This window comes from Microcebus murinus, chromosome 5 (assembly GCF_040939455.1).
Source record: "Microcebus murinus isolate Inina chromosome 5, M.murinus_Inina_mat1.0, whole genome shotgun sequence".
In the NCBI taxonomy this organism is placed as follows: Eukaryota; Metazoa; Chordata; class Mammalia; order Primates; family Cheirogaleidae; genus Microcebus; species Microcebus murinus.
In genome coordinates this window covers 105516969-105533367 of record NC_134108.1, presented here as the reverse complement: position 1 = coordinate 105533367, position 16399 = coordinate 105516969, and the positions used below count along the sequence as shown (strand labels likewise).

At 42.3% G+C, this 16399-nt stretch overlaps 1 protein-coding gene across 1 annotated transcript in view; it reads left to right on the top strand.

The window, feature by feature from the left end:
- The first annotated feature begins 12434 nt into the window (after positions 1-12434).
- DNAH8 (dynein axonemal heavy chain 8) overlaps positions 12435-16399 on the top strand; it is a 285679-nt gene continuing 281714 nt past the window's right edge. Inside the window, exons 1-2 of the mRNA XM_076003387.1 lie at positions 12435-12870; positions 12980-13114. Coding sequence (XP_075859502.1) covers positions 12451-12870; positions 12980-13114 — 555 coding nt within the window. The 5' untranslated portion in view covers positions 12435-12450. The remainder of the gene's footprint in view (positions 12871-12979; positions 13115-16399) is intronic.

The following is a 16399-nucleotide window of genomic DNA, read 5'->3' as shown; positions in this document are numbered from 1 at the left end:
ACTGACCAACCAGAAAGAGGTAGAAAGGCCACAAAGTAGAGATATGATCAAGGCCACAAAAGAGATTCTTTGGAGCATGTGCACAGTTGAGCTAAAAATGTTTTTAAATGAACTGCCCTCATTAACATAGTAAAAAATCACACCTACTAGTGCCATGCCAGTTTACAAATACCACGGCAACCCCTGGAAATTGCCTTACAAAGTTAAAAATAGGGAGGGTTCCTAGTTCCTGGAATTCTCCACCCCTTGCCAAGAAAAATTATGAATATTCCACTCCTCAACTTAACATAAAATTAGAGAATCAGCATAAAAGGGAAAATCTTGTTAAACACAAGTTCTCTTCCACTGGTGAGGGTTGACCCATTCCTTGTCTGTAACGTTCTATGCTTTAATAAACTTTGGCACTTTGCCTGCTTGCATCTGCTTGGTCTGCTCATTTACTCTGTCTACTCAGTCCAGTGACCATTCTTCGGTACTAGGAGCCAAGAACCTGACATTTGGTCCCCACACCTGACAGGTGCACACTACCAGTGGCTCTACCATTCTGGTGTCTGGAGGGCAGCAGCCCCCTTCCCACTAGGCAGTGCCCCAGTAGAGACTGTGTGGGGGATTCCAAAGCCACATTTCCTTTTGGCACAGTCCTCCTCGAGGACTCCACCCCTGTGGCAGGCCTCTGCCTAGGCGTCCAGGCTTCCCAATACATCCTCTGGAATCTAGGTGGAAGTTGCCAAGCCTCCATCACCCTTGCATTCTGTATACTTACAGACTTAACACCATACAGAAGCTGCCAAGGTGTATGGCTTGTGCCATCTGAAGCAGCTGCCCAACCTGTACCTGGGACCCTTTGAGCCAAGGCCAGAGCCAGAGTGTCCAGGATTTGGGGAGCAGTATTCTGATCCCTGGGTAATGGGCCCTGAAACCATTCTGTCCTCCTATGCCTCTGAGCCTGTGATGGGAGTGGTGGCCTGGAAGATTTCTGAAACACCTTTGGGGAAAGTGAAGATTGTGAAAGAGATTCAGGAGTAAGAAGTAACATGTGGCAGACAGAGTGAAGATTAGGATTTCTAGCAAGTTTAAAGAAAGCCTGAACATAGAGAACTTTAGACCCCCTTGCTGTGCCAGCAGCAACAAGAAAATTGAGAGGCAGATGGCATTATGATTAAGAGGTCCATTCTTGGGCCAAATTTCATTCATATAATGTAATGTTGCCCCTCATGGCAGCTAGGAGAAAGAAAAGGAGGAGGACTTTAGGAATGGTCATACATTGAGGCACTGAGAGTTTCAGTGGGGTATCCCCCACTAAACAACCTGAGGTACCAATGAGATATTAGGCATCCACGAAATTGGAGTCAAACCAAGACCTAGAAGTCTATCTGGCTAGAAAATGGGCATCCCCAAGTTCTGACTCAGGTCAAGAGAAAGGGGATTTAAGAATGGGTTCTTGCATCTCAATGAAACAACAGTATTTTACCATTTATGAGTACTAGTGGCTATCAGGGAATTTATCTTTGCTATTATTTTCTCTAGAGATTTTCTTACTCATGTTATTTCCCATCCTTCCTGGCTGTGTGTGTGTCCTAGTCTAGAGGTTCAAACCTCCCACCCCTCCACCCGGGTGGTTTCTTACACTCTCAGCTTGTGCTTTGTCTGTCTCCAGCCACTTCACTCGAGGGAATTTAGGCTCCTCTTAACATTGGCGTGTTGGTATAAATCCCCAACTAGGATCCAGTTCAAGACTAGATACTACCTTCAGTCATATGAGGCAGCCACGGAACCGCGGGTCAGGACTTCACAGTTGCTTCATGCCCAAGGCATGTCTCAGTAACACACACACACCCTCCAGGATGTCCTGACCACCAAAGAAATACTTTGTTGCCCCCTCAACTTGTCTTACCTTGGTCTGTGCACAGAGTTACCTGGTCGCTGCGGTTCCTGCTCAGGCCCTTTTCCCTGTGTTGCCAAGAGCCTGGGTTCATTCACCGCTTGGGGGGGGGTGTCTTGGTTGCCGTGATTCCAAGGACTGCCACAATGAGGTAGCAGGATACGTTTCCCCCAGGAACAGGGATCCCTTCTTCCAAAGGGAATGGGTGATCTTGGACGAGCCCCCAACTTGTTGGAAGTAGCCTGTGGTGTCGTTCAGAAAACAGACACTGCAAATTGTCTCAGCAAGGCAAAATCTTTACTTCTGATCAGAAGGGAGTTTAGTGGCTGCAAAAGCAGCCAGTCAGCAGCGTGTTACAGGGAAGTTCTTCATCTTTTTATTCCTAATGCAGACCTTGGGCTGTGTCTCATCCCATTGGTAGGGACTTTGACCTTACAATCTTGCCCTTTCCAGATTGACTAAGATGTGTTGTTGAGGTAAAAGGGAAAACAAGTCAAAGTTAGTAAATGTGGGTTTTCTTGGTATTGCAATAAAGGAGATAAAACCAAGGTTATTGTTATTGTACAGTCTGTGCTATGTGCTAATAATGACGCAAAGCTGGATATCAGACAGAATATTCCTTTGGCAGAAAAGATTAGGCTAAGGTCATCTACTCCTACATTGGCTACAAAGATCAACAACAACTGCCGATCTAAGGTTGGAGAGGTAGTTGCTGGGCAGATGTTCTTGCAAAAGTATATTTTTGTGTGTGTGTAAAGTTGCGATGGCTTTGTACAAGGTTGTGGTTCTTGCAAGGTCTTTTGTGATAGTTTTGTTATCAGGCATTCAAACATGAGAATCCTCTCTTCATGGTATTACTTGGCTCTATTTGTCAGGGTTTTTGTTTTGTTTTGTTTGTTTTTGTTTTTCTGTGTTTGTTTTAACACTAGTGACTCCATATTGATTCTGACAAATTTCACAGAAGGGCATATTCATTTTCCTAGGGCTGACATGAAAGATTACTACAAATTTGATGACTTAAAACAACAAAAATTTATTGTCTCACAATTCTAGAGGTAAGAAGTGTGAAATCAGGTGTTAGCTGGGCCATGCTCCCTTCAAAGGCTCTAGGGGAAAATCCTGCCTTGCCTGTTCTAGCTTTTGGTGGCTCCCAGAGTTCCTTGGTTTGTGGCAGCATAATTTCAGTCTCTGCCTCTGTCTTCACATGACCTTCCTTCCCATCTCAGCATCTGTAATCTCCTCTGCTTTTTCTTATATGGACACCAGTCATAGGTTTAGGGCCCACCCTAGACCAGGATGACCTCACCTTGAGATTCTTGACTTAATTTTATCTGAAAAGTCCCTTTTTCCAGATTAGGTCACATTTACATGCACTGGAAGTTAAGACTTGGACATATTTTGGGGGACGGGGGCACAAATTATAACCCATTACAAGGGGCATAAACATAGTTTTCCTCTGTTAGTAATAAGATTAGGATATCTACTGAGAGTATATTTAAGATACTTTTATGATTACATTTATTTTCCTTAATGAGCATCATTTTATTAGTTGCTTAGGTCCTTGCTGCCAGACGTTTGGGGTTTCTGCATTGGCAGAATTTTTGTTTGTTTGTTTGTTTTTGTTTTTTCCAAATAGAATTGACAACTAAACAAGGTATAAATGTGCTGGCACAGCCACAAATTGATAATCCTGGAAGAAAAGCTTGAGGAAATGAGCTGTGGATAGTTATTCAATATTTATATATATTTTACTTGAATGGCTGGCTACTTAAGTTGTTATTTAATAATCATGTGGTATGTTAAGAAAATCACAACATAACAAATATTGAGAATCTGTGCACTTTAATTGCAGATTCCTTACAACATTAGACATTACCAGTTGATGATTTTGATGTTTTTATTTCTGTCAATAGGATCATCTTTCTCTCGATTAATGAGGCTTGAAACCAAACTTGTCATCATAGAGTTATAGATTTTTGGAACTGGAAGGGAATTTAGAGATTATCTGAACTCTCCCATTTCTTTTTTACAAATGAGGACACCCAGGACTAGAGTAGTTTCACAATCTGAGGGTTATTCAACTAATTAGTTATTTGTTAGGTAGCACAGTTCCAGGACTGACTCAGGTCCCCTGATTGCCAGTTCAGTGTTTTTCTTCACTATACTAATACTAAACTACTGCTATTAACAGCTGGCATTGATTAAGCCATTACCCATGTACTAATGTGCTAAATGTTTTTTTGTATATATTCCTTCATTGTATTTTCAGGGACACTTAATTTTCAGGGTCCTGGGCACTGAATGTCTTATATATGTGCTGCATGGTGTTTACTTTCTATTAAACCTCAAGAGAACTCTGTGGAAGATATATTTTTCGTTTATCCCCATTCTCAAGAGTGTTATCATTTGGCAGTATTCCATGAACCTAGTTTTCTGCCAGAGTTAATGAAACTATCACATGGATCACGGTGCTACAAACCTAGAACAGCAACACATATCTGTGAGGAGGATGCTCTGTGGCTAGCGTGTGCTCAGGCACAGGCTTTGGAAATTGGAAGAAAAGGCGAGTAGCAGTGGGCAGGTGAGACATGGTCTTTATTGTCAGGGGAATATAGCAGTGGTGAAAACATGGCCGAGAACATGGCAAGCGCTTATATATGGCTCTGAACAATAGTGGCAACATGCCATGGGAAAGCATGATCACATGGGTTCACATAGGAGGTAACACCTTGGTTACATGAGTATGCTGACTCATGCCTCCCCAGAAGGCCAGCTAGGCGGGAGGGCCAGACGGGGAAAAAACACAGTCATCTTAGTTTGGCCTAAGAAACCTGTTGCCTATACAAACGCATTTTCCCTTATAATATCTTTGGAACAAAATCTCTGTCTATATTAGTATTATTTCTTTATATTTTCAAAAAAGGAATTTGTAGGTAAAGGCATATGAATGAATATATTTAAGGCTCTTTAAGGATCTGATATTCTGTAATTTGTTTCTTACTGTATCAGAATATATAGATGCACCTCTGACAGGGAAAGATGGTAAGTGTAAAACCTACCACAGCTTCCTAAGTGCCCAAAGTAGACACTGAGACTCAGAGGACAAGAGGGAGAGTGGTTATTACTCGGGGCCCAGTAAATGGCAGGAGTATCATAAGGGAGGCCAGTTACCCCGCCCCCAAGTCCCACTGGGCCCAGATGCAGGCAGTGGATTGTGAGGCAGCTAAGGAACCTAGGGCCCATGGCTCAGCGTCTTTTGTAGCAAGCAGTGAACACGCTAGTTCCTCTTCCCCGGAAGTGAGCAACTGTGCTGCCTTACTCATGGAGTAATCACTGTGATCTACCTAGTTACCTACCTAGTTACCTTTACTTGTGATTTTTATACTCATTGTTTTTTTTTTTTTCCCCGTTGACAAGACCTTCCAGTCCTCATTCTACATTGATCTGTTCTACATTCAAAGATTGACTTTAACACCCATGAGACAAAGCAGCCAAACTAAGAAGCTGCTTGCTCATTCTAGAATTTCACACAGCCCCTGACTGGTGACTGAGCTCAGTCAGCCCTCTGGAAGAATGTCCTGAAGACAATAAGCAGGATACAGCACTGGTTCCCACTCTCTTGCCTGAATCCTTGCATTTTTAGAAAAGATAAGTTCAATGATAAGATAAGTTATCAAAGATAAGTTCCCTCTTCCTGTACATACAAGATAATGTCTGACAGGATTAATGATTACGCCTCTGTAATCTACAGCTAGACTTACCCTCACATCCAAAACTTGAAGAAGTGTCGCTCTAATGGAACTTCTGAGCACGTGCAGAGCCCCGCCACCTGCATGTGGAGCTGGGGCTGACGCACCGCTCTGGAGCCGGCTCAGGGACACTCCTCAGTACGACTTCTGAGTAACACTAACTTGAATTCTTTAAAAGCCTGATTTTTTTCTTTAGTGGACACACCTAACCAAACCCGACGGTCACAGGACGTCAGGGAGGAAAAGCAGAACTGTCCTGGAAAGGGGAGCGTGTGTGTGTGTGTGTGGGGGGGATTTGGGGAGAAGAGAGATTTCCTCAAGGTCTTTCTGTTCTCTAGGCCACATCACCAGTACACAGGTTTCTGAGCAAACTGATTCACCAGGAAACATTTTATGTTCTCAAGGCAAACACTAAGCAACTTCAGAAAACTGCGAAGGTCATAGAAAACACTATCTTATCTATTTACGTATTTCCATGCCAATCTCCTCACAGCAGACGCTTCAATCCTTCCACGTCCCTAGCACTGCCCCCCTACACCCCATCTCCATCTGTCAGTGCCCGGGGTCCCCCAGGCGCAGCACGCGAGTTCTTCGTCGGGGAACGCGGGGAGGGGGTGCCCGAGCCGCTGCAGCCGCGCCCGCAGCCCGGCGCCCGCGGGGAGCAGCGCCCTGGGGAGCCGCGCGGGGCGCCCTGAAGCGAACCCATCGCGGACTCCCAACGGCTGAGCCTGGCTAGGTGGCCGCCGAGGCCGGAGCGGAGTTGAGGGCGGCAGCGGGACCTGTCGCCCGGGTGAGTGAGCGCTGGGGGGCGCGCCGGCCTCCTGCCCCCAGGCCCCCGTCGGCAGCCTGGCGCCCTCCCTCGACGGAGTCCCTCTGGGGAGACCGAGTTCACGCTAAAATTCGGTGCCTCACCTCCATGAGGTGAACCCCACAGCGAACATTCTGCCTCAGCACCCCTGCTGAGTCACTGCCCTTCGTCACTGGACGTCTGACTTCACACCCCATTCCGCCTTACATGAATTCAAACGTAAAACAGGCAAAATACCTCAGCTTCCAGGCTTGTTTTCTGCTCCTCTACCCTTGTCACTAGACTTTTAGAGGCCTAAGGTCTCGTCACTGAATTTATAACTTTCCTCAAGCTAGCTGTGCCTTTTCCTGCTTGCCTCCTCGGGGGTAGCTGTGCACCCGCTACCCCCACCTTCCGCCTGGAATGCTCCCCTCCCGCATCCTCTCCTGACAGCTCTTCAGATCTGATTTATACGTCACCTTCTCTGTCAAGTTTCGCTTCTTCCAGAAATTTCTCTTCCTGCCAGGCTCTCTCAGCCCTTTGTTAACTCACCTTTTATTGACATCGACCACCCCGTGTATATTCCACAGTCTGTCACCACAAGTTGTGCATTTTGCTTTGGAGGGGTTTGTTGGTCTTATATGTAGTCACCGGGGCCAAGCACGCAGAAAACCTTCATTAATCGTGAATGAGCTAGTGCATTCGGGGATAGGGTTACAGAAATGGGTACTAGAAAAGGGGACGTGGTTGAATTGGCTGTACACTCGGCACACGAGTGTGCAACTTGCTAGCTGACTGTAGTATTTCTAGGTGTAGAGGAGTCCAATATCCTATGGCTCCTAAAAATAAGTAGAGATGACTTTATGGAAGTTCACCGAACCCTCAGAATTGAACTTAAGGAACAAGAGTAGTGGGAATTGAAAATGGTTGCATGTGGCAGCAAGTGTCTGTGGAGGAGAGGGCTGGGAGAAGGTGAACAAGTGTTGATCCTGCATTCACTCCGTGTTCTTTGGGCCTCCAGAGTGTGAATGCTCGGGTAAATTCATAGGGAATTTTAGGTCTTAAATTTTAACTTCTAAGCTATATATGAAAAAAAAACCCCATATATTTATGTTACAATATATGACATGCATACATATAATACAAGTAAATGTACACATGAATCTTTTAAAAGAACTATACAGAGAGTAAGGACATTGAGAAGTAAAATTCTTTCTCTACTTCTCTTCCACTCAAAGTTATCATTATTAATAATTTATTGAGTATCCCCCCTGGACAACTTGTAATGTACTTTATCAAATCTAACTGTTAATGATCGCAATTTTATGCAGTTACATAAAGGTTAGATATTTTATGTCTTTAGATATTGCATAAAGACAAAAATGCTAAGAAAGAAAAAAATGCTGCTAATTAAAGCTTAAAGTGTGCATCTTAGAATTGATGAAATATGACATATATACACATATACACTATAAAAATTTATACATGTGATATCATTATGCACTGTACCATGCTTTTTTTTTAATGTAGCAATATGTCTTAGAGAGCTTTCCATATCTGCAAATATAGCCCTACCTCATTCTTTTTATTGCTAATGTCTGCATTAAAATTTTATTGAACAATGGCAGTATGTTACAATTAATGGATACTTTATCAAGAAACATTTTGGTTATTTCCAAGGTGTGTTTTTTTGTTTGTTTGTTTTTGCTATTACACACATGTTGCAATGAAGCAACAACCTTGTGTGTGTGTGTATCCAAACATATTAATACATAGGTACATACTTATATAATATGTATATATAGTAAGTTAATTTATATTTGCTAAGATTTTTTTCATTTAATTATGTAACTATTAAAAATTTTGCTACGGTTTTTAGAAATGCCTCTATATAAAATAGTTGTACGTATTTTCTAACTTAAAATTAAATAATTATATCATTCTTTGAAAGTGATAGGCTGATATTTTAGTATTTAGAATTTATTACATGCCAAGTAAGATTTGACACTCAAAAACCACGTAGAAAATGCATCTTGAATTATGATATTTCATTAGGGGAATCATTCTACAACTTTCCTAAGGAAAATCTCTCCAAAATGGAAGTGGTCATGTATTTATTGACTCTGAGAGTCTTAGATCTATGACTTATTTTTAATAAATTTAAACTATCACAAATTATGATTCATTTTTTCTCAGCCACAATAGGGATTAGTATCTGGTTATCAATTTCCATTGTTTAGAGTAAGAACTATAGAGACTGTTTAGGTTCATAAAATAAGAGCTTATCTTATCCGTAGCTTGAAATATACCATATAATTCAACCGTCAATTAATAGAGCACAAATCGAATTCTTTCCATAGAACATGTATTCTGTGAAGAGAAATCTAGTAAGTTTCAGAAATTAAATGCTGTATTTTTTTCTTTCCTTAAACAGCTTTACACAAATCCCAAGGAACCTGAGGTAAGTTGACACATACAGAGGTAGAAAGTGTATGTTTACTATATTTACCCGCACTGAGGCTATAGATTAATAGACTACCATATGAATACAGTAACTCATGAGTTCTTTCAGTGTACTTTATTATACACTCGATCAATTCTTAATTAGGAGATAAAAAAAAAAAAAAACTACCTAGGAGTGCTAGGGAAAAAAGCACTGAGTAGAATTGAGCCTGTGCCCTAACATGTGAACATTCTCTGCTTGTATAAAAAACACATTTATTATTTATTTATTTTAATTGATTCTGGATACTTGTTTCTTGTTCATTCAAGAATGAACAAGAAGAATTTCCCCTAAATTATAGAAAGTGACTTTTTCAAACACACTAAGTAGCTTTGATTATGTTCCACTTCCTAACCTGAAGGACCCCTGTCATGGCACAGACCCACTTCTGAAAACCCAAGCTGCTTTTATTCTCTTTTTGCCACATTTCATCTAGTTACCATCAAACTTTTTATATGTGAAGATTTTCAAGGAAGTAAGCTAACCATGTAAATGTGGGTGAATTTTAATTAGTCGAAATACCTTATCCGGCTTTTTCTATAAATATCACACCTTTCTTCCAAGTCCATGTCTATGCCTACCTACAAAGAAAGTTGAATTGACATGAAGTAAAAAATGTGTTGCTTTTGAAGACAATGTATTGCTTAGCATTTGGTATCCTTCCTTTAAAAGTGATAATGCTTCTCCAATCCGGTTTCACCTACCCAACTAACGAGAATCATGTTTACTGTGGCACGCTTTCCAAGTTTGATAGAAAATAATGCTATGTGTTGTAGGATACAGATGTCCTTGCTTACAAGCATCGTACCAGCCTTTTAAAAAGTGAATTTATACAAGCATGGACATTAGTTTTAATAAACTTTTGTTTTGATACTCCTAAAAAAAAAAAAAGAATGAACAAGAAGAATGAATACAATATGGCATAATTCTAAACTTGTTTTCCAATTAAACTCTGTTTTGACCTATTCATAACTTTTCATAGCTTTACCTCTAACTTCTCTCTTCAGATTTCTTCCTTCTTCTTCTTATTGAAGTCTACTCATCCATCAAGGCCAACCAATGTCCAAATCCTCCATGAAATCCTCTTTGTCTACTTTGTCTATACTAACTTCTTCCTTCTCTAAATTCCTTTTCTAGTAGAACCTCACAGTTTAACACTCTGATTGATTTATGTAGATTACTTTGTCTCTCAAATAAGACTGAATTCATCAGGTCAAGCATCTGGAGAATCTCCACCATGCCTAGCTAATTTTTAAGTTTTTTTGTAGAGATGAGGTCTTCCTATGTTGTCTAGGCTGGTCTCAAACTCTTGGCCTCAATCAGTCCTCCCACCTTGGTCTCCCAAAGTGCTGGGATTATAGAGTGAACCTCTGTGCCCAGCCTCGTCTTGATATTTATCTCCCAGAGTAAATATTGTAGCCCTGGGCATGTAATAGTGACTCCGATCACTTTGAGCCCATGGCACAGAAATGGAGGGAGGAGCCCTCCATTCATTCTTGTCATTCTACTCTCTGTCTTCCTCTTGGCTCTCCCCTCTCATTTTCTTTTTACCATTCCTTCTTACTTGCTTTCAAATTTCCTTTTCCAAGATTGTGGATTCAGCCTGGCTTTAGTAACCATAGATAGTGCTTAACCTAACTGGTGATATCAAGACAAAAGTAAGTATTTTTAGCCTTTAATATATTTTTTTTGCAAGATTACAAACAACTGCTAAGCAAGGGGGAGTGGTGCAGACAGGTGGGTAACAGTTCCTCATTGCCTAAAGTGGTTCTGCCTCTTTTTAGCTTTGTCTCTTGTTTAGTTTCAAAGTGCATTTTTCTCTATGTTTGAGGGAAAATTTTCTAAATTAAACATCCTCCCGATAAACTGTCAATTTCCTTAGTGCAGTGTTTACTATGCTTTTGTTTTTTAATAGCAGTTTTGAAATTGAGAGATACTTAACATAAAGTTCACCACGTTAAAGTATGTTGTTCAGTAGTTTTTATTATATTCACTGTGTTGTTCAACCACAACCACTAAGACCAGGACATATCTATCACCTGAAAAAGAAACTCATGGCTATTAACAGTTAGTCCCATTCTTCCCTACCCTCATCCTGTGGCAACCACTCACTAATCTACTTTCTGTCTCTGTGTATTTTTCCTTTCCTTTCCTTTCCTTTCCTTTCCTTTCCTTTCCTTTCCTTTCCTTTCCTTTCCTTTCCTTTCCTTTCCTTTCCTTTCCTTTCCTTCTTTTCCTTTCCTTTCCTTTCCTTTCCTTTCCTTTCCTTTCCTTTCCTTTCCTTTCCTTTCCTTTCCTTTCCTTTCCTTTCCTTTCCTTTCCTTTCCTTTCCTTTCCTTTCCTTTTTCCTTTCCTTCTTTTCTTTTCTGACAGAGTCTTACTCCGTTGGCCTGGCTAGAGTGCCATGGCGTTGGCCTAGCTCACAGCAACCTCAAACTCCTGCGCTCAAGGGATCCTTCTGCCTCAGCCTCCCAAGTGGCTGGGACTACAGGCATGCGCCACCATGCCTGGCTAATTTTTTCTATTTTTGGTAGAGATGGGGGTCTCACTCCTGCTCAGTCTGGTCTCAAACTCCTGAGCTCAAATGATCTGCCCACCTCCCAGAGTGCTAGGTTTACAGGCATGAGCCACCATGCCCAGCCTCTGCATTTGTTTCTTCTGAACATTTTATATAAATGGAATCATACAGTATCTAGTCTTTTGTATCTGGCTTCTTTCGCTTAGTGTGATGTTTCCAAGGTTCATCCATGTTGTAGCATTTAACAGTCCTTCATTTCTTCCTTTGACTGAATAATATTCCATTAAATGGATATGCCATGTTGTGTTTATTCATTCTTCAGCTGGTTGATATTTGGGTTGTTTCCACTTTTTGGCAATTATGACTGATGCTGCTATAAACATATGTGTACACGTTTTTGTGTGGACATATGTTTTCTAGTCTCTTTGGTGGGTGTTTGGTTATGGTCATATAGATGAGATGGCTGGACAGTTGAATGTCTGATTGATTAACTGTATTATATCACAGCATTCCTTGAAGCAAGGCACATCTCAAGGCTGGGTAGTTCTGTGCTTGGTCTCTTGCATGGTCAGTATCATGGCAATGATCTCCAGTCAGTTCTGTAATGCAGTGGCTCTCAACCTTTTTTTTAGCCCTAAGCCACCTGACAGGTGCCTTCCCATCAGTTGCAGTGGTTACTATGGCAGGGCTGGGATGTGTGGGGAGGGACAGCCTCCTAGGGCCATAACACAATCAGGAGCAGCACTTCTAGTTCGTAAAAACCAAAGGTGTATGTGTGTGTATGTTTGCGTCTGTGTGTGCAGTCCCCCCTTACAAAATCACCTCTCTAGCCCTGTAAACTTAGCTTCCTCAGATATCTTATATGAGGCCAGGGAGAGAGAGATTTTGCTACTTGTCTAGCTTCAAGGGGAGGAATAAAAACACGCAACACCGAATTCATTGTACAGTTTTGAAAAAGAACATTTTATAATTCTAGGTTTTGATGTTTAAGGTATTGTGCAGGAGAAGAGGATGGACAGCACGGACACCCAAGAAGGTGGTCCTCCTTCGGAGGGAGAAGAGGCTCCTCCCTCTACAGAAGATGTCGCCCCGCCCCCTCCGGAAGAGGAGACCCCGCCCCCTTCGGGAGAGGAGGCCCCGCCCCATCCGGAAGAGATAGCCCTCGGGGAAGATGCTTTCGGTGTTTCCACGGAAGATGGCGCTCCCTCTGACATTGATTATCGGAATCTCATTCCTTCCGAAGAAGAAGACGTCGTTCTTCCAGAGGAGGATCAGCCAGAAACGACCAGAGTTCGGACTAGGCACGGACCGCGCCCGGTTCAATCGGTGCTTTCCGAAGTGCTTTCCTCGGCGTCTTCCCGCCGGTCGTCTAAGTACCGGCGAAGTATGAGTGGTATTCCGAATCTACAGGAAACGCTGAAAGAGAGACAGGTTTGCTTCGAATAAGGTTTTTCCTGTGTAGCACTGTTATCTGAAATACTTTGGTTTTTTTACCCCCCTTCCTAATTGCACTTTTTACATGTGGCTTTCATTCTTTTAGGCACGATTTAGAGATGCAAGGGAAAACCGGAAAATGAAGATTGACCCTTCATACAAATATATATTTGACATTCTATCAGAAAGGCTTGGCCTGGACATAGTAACTGTGGAAGATTTAATTTTGGATTGCCCGTCTGTAAGTTTAAATCTTATCATTTTTAAAGTGCTCTTCAAGAAGGGGTTGACTTAAGAAACCGGAGTCATCGTCGCGAACAACAAAACATTTAGAAAGAGAAGCCTGGAATTTTACTGACTAGAGAAGAAGCTTCATTTTATATCATTATTGCCCGTTGGATGCTATTTCTAGTCAGGCCTACTATTGCAGAGGAAGAAAAAAAGAGTTAGCAACTAGAATTCAGCCAAACTAACTCAAAATGACTTCGAAAGTTAGAGGGATAGTGAAGCACTGGTAGACTGATATTTTACAAGTATAGGTCATATGAACTACATATGCAAATCATTTATATAGAAAAACAAGCTGCCTAAATCTGAGCCAGGGCACGGTGACTGACTACTGTATGTGTACAGTAGAGAATAGCGAGGTGATTATAGGTCAGGTTACCATATGTCTCAGGGTACTGGGGACAGTACTGGATTATGCCTGTTTTCCTGGCATAATAAACAGGGTCCCAGTTTTGTATGATAATTAGCTATCCTAATTATAGTAATATAATTGTGTTATATAATAGCTTCCCTCCTGAGAGCTCAGGTTCTAAATTAATTTTCAATAAAACTACCATTAGCTGCTTGGGCTTTTTTTCAACCCCAGGAGTGGTTTGGGCTGGAATCCCAGCAAGACCAGTGAGCAGGTACAGGCTGCTCATGAGCTGATTGTCCCACTGAATTCGCTGGTAAGAGAGTTGGGGTAGAGTGGGGTTGTGGTGAGGTGGTCACCATGGAGGCCATACCTCTTGCTTTGACAGGCACCAGGGAACTTGAGCAGAACTCTTTAGCTTGCTCTAGGAGCCAACATTCTGTGGAATGGCGCCTACAAGAGTGTCTACCTTGCTTGATGCAGTGCCTTGCCAATTTCTGCAAAGCTGCTTGCCCTTCATTTCTTCCAGGACCCTTATACAAGTTCGGTCCTGGCAGTCTGCTGACAGTATGAATGGATTGCTCACTTTCTTGCTCCCAGTGTTAGCTGTAACGGTGAGATGGGGATGTGATTGATGCAAAGACATCAATAGATCTAAGCTATTTTAATGACCAAGGGTACAGAATGCATGGAGATGTGCCATAATAAGCAACTGGAAGTAGGTTTCCCAGGTCACTGAAGTTCCTTGCTGGAATCTACCACTGTGGTCAAGGCTGGCTTCTTGGACATGTGGGCTGTGTAGTTACACAGGTCCCTGTGCTTAGAATGGCCCTGTGCTTGGTTTAATGATCCCTTTTTGCCATGTTGAAATTCTTAATAATCTTTTAACAGGTGGTCTTGTATTTTCATTTTGCATTGGGTCCTTCAGATTCTGCATCTGGCCCTGACTAGCAAGAGGATTTTCTTTGCCATTCTCAAGTTGTGTTTATTTGTTTGTTTTAATGGCCTCCCTTCCCCAATGACTATTTTGGCTGCTGTGGCAATTCTGGCTACATGTCTGCCTACTCTCCCAGTAGGAGCAATTGGTACAAAATAACCCTGTACACATCCTTGGGATGATAACAATGAGATGAAGGAAAGGCCAATTTCTAAAAAAGTGTTTCTCAGTAGGCCCTGGCTTTAGGCCCATCCTGAAGACCATGCTTGCACTTGGTTAGGTAGGAAACCAGATAGGTAACCAACCTTGTTTTACCTGAAAAATGTTAGCCCACAAATTTGGCTAATCCCCAAACTGGAATCCAAGCAGCTCTGCAGATGGTGTAGGCACAGACCACTGCCTTCAGGGGAAGACAGGCTGCTAGCACTAAGTAGGGGAGGTAGATGCCTGCAGAGATGGTAATCCCACCTTAAATATTTGCCATCTGGCTTTCTGGGCTGGCATTCTCTGCTTGAGGAAGTCTTTCTTACTGGCTAGCATGCTGGTCAGGAAGTGGAAGTTCTATGTGCCTACAAACACTTCTATTTGCTACTCCTGAGGTATGTCTCAGACTTTGGATCTGTGGGGTTAGATTCTCCCTTTAAAGCCATCATGGACCAGGCCAGACACTGCTTAGTCTGCAAGAAATGGGAAATCTAAGTGGTAAGGGAAGAATCAATCTGGAAAAGATGTTTCCTTAAGAGTTGTTTGGGATTGTGCAAAGCCATGGTGGAGGGAAAATAGTGTAGCCAGGAGGGAAACGGTTGTCAAAATCTGAGACAGATTTAGAGTGCTTATTTGGTTGAAGGGAAAAAAGCAAGGACATATGGTAAATTGGCATCAAGGTTGGTGGCCAGGTGAGTAAGAAGATGGAACAAGGAACAAGGGGTGACATGGTTTGGTGTGGTATGGTTTAGGAAATTGGCTGTATGGAAAAATATTATTTTAATGTGAAGCCTGGCATGCAATCCAGGGTGGAAGCAGGTCAGTAAAGGCACCACAAAAAAGTGGACAACAGGGGCTGTGATGGTTATTTTGTTTGCCTCCAGATCCATTTTCCCCTTGTCTCTGCCCTGCTTTATGGCCTAGAAAGTTGAGCTCTATGCAGTATATCGCCTGGGCTCACTTGGTCTTTGGCTTCCACTTGATTCAGCCACTGGGAGACACCAGTGGGAAACTGGAGGGCAGAAGAGAGAAGCTCCTCACCTGGCCATGTTTCTGTTCATGGTTTTGTCCTCTTATAACTATAGCTCCTCCTAAGCAGTCCCTACATCTCCAGTTTTCAACCTGGTTCCAGTTTCACCATCACCCCCAACCCTTCACCTTTTCATGCCTTGTTGTGATAATGGTTTTCTTTGGTTGCTGGTCCTGTTGCTGCTAGTACCACAGTTTCCCTTAACCCTGCTCTGGCCTCTAGAAGTAGCCTCTTAATGTATAAAATTTGTTCAGAAACCCCTTTGTGTGTGATTGCTTCTTAGGACGTTGACCAATACAGAGGTTTCTAAGACATTGGTATTCATGTTTTGCCCCTTCCTGTTTTCCTGCTTCCTTCATTCAGCACTGCTCAAGATAATCTCTTTCCTGGATTACTTGGCAATGTTTTCCAAAGTCAAGGCAGCAGTGGTATGGTTCTGTGGAATGAGCACAGATCTGGAGACCTGAGGCTAAGAAATCCCAGGTTCTGTACTCTGTATAGGTTGTGTGTCTTTGGGTCCTTCACTTAAATTCTTTTTAGCTTTAGTTTTGGTTCCACAAGAGGGGTATGATAACACCACTTTGCCTAGGTGAAGCTCAGACAAACCGTTGGTAAAATGTTATGTAGTGTAAGTGAATTTTTAATTCACAGTCATGACTTTGGCCCACCACAACATTCACTTTGCTCATCGCAGGAGTACAGTGTAAGGATTGGT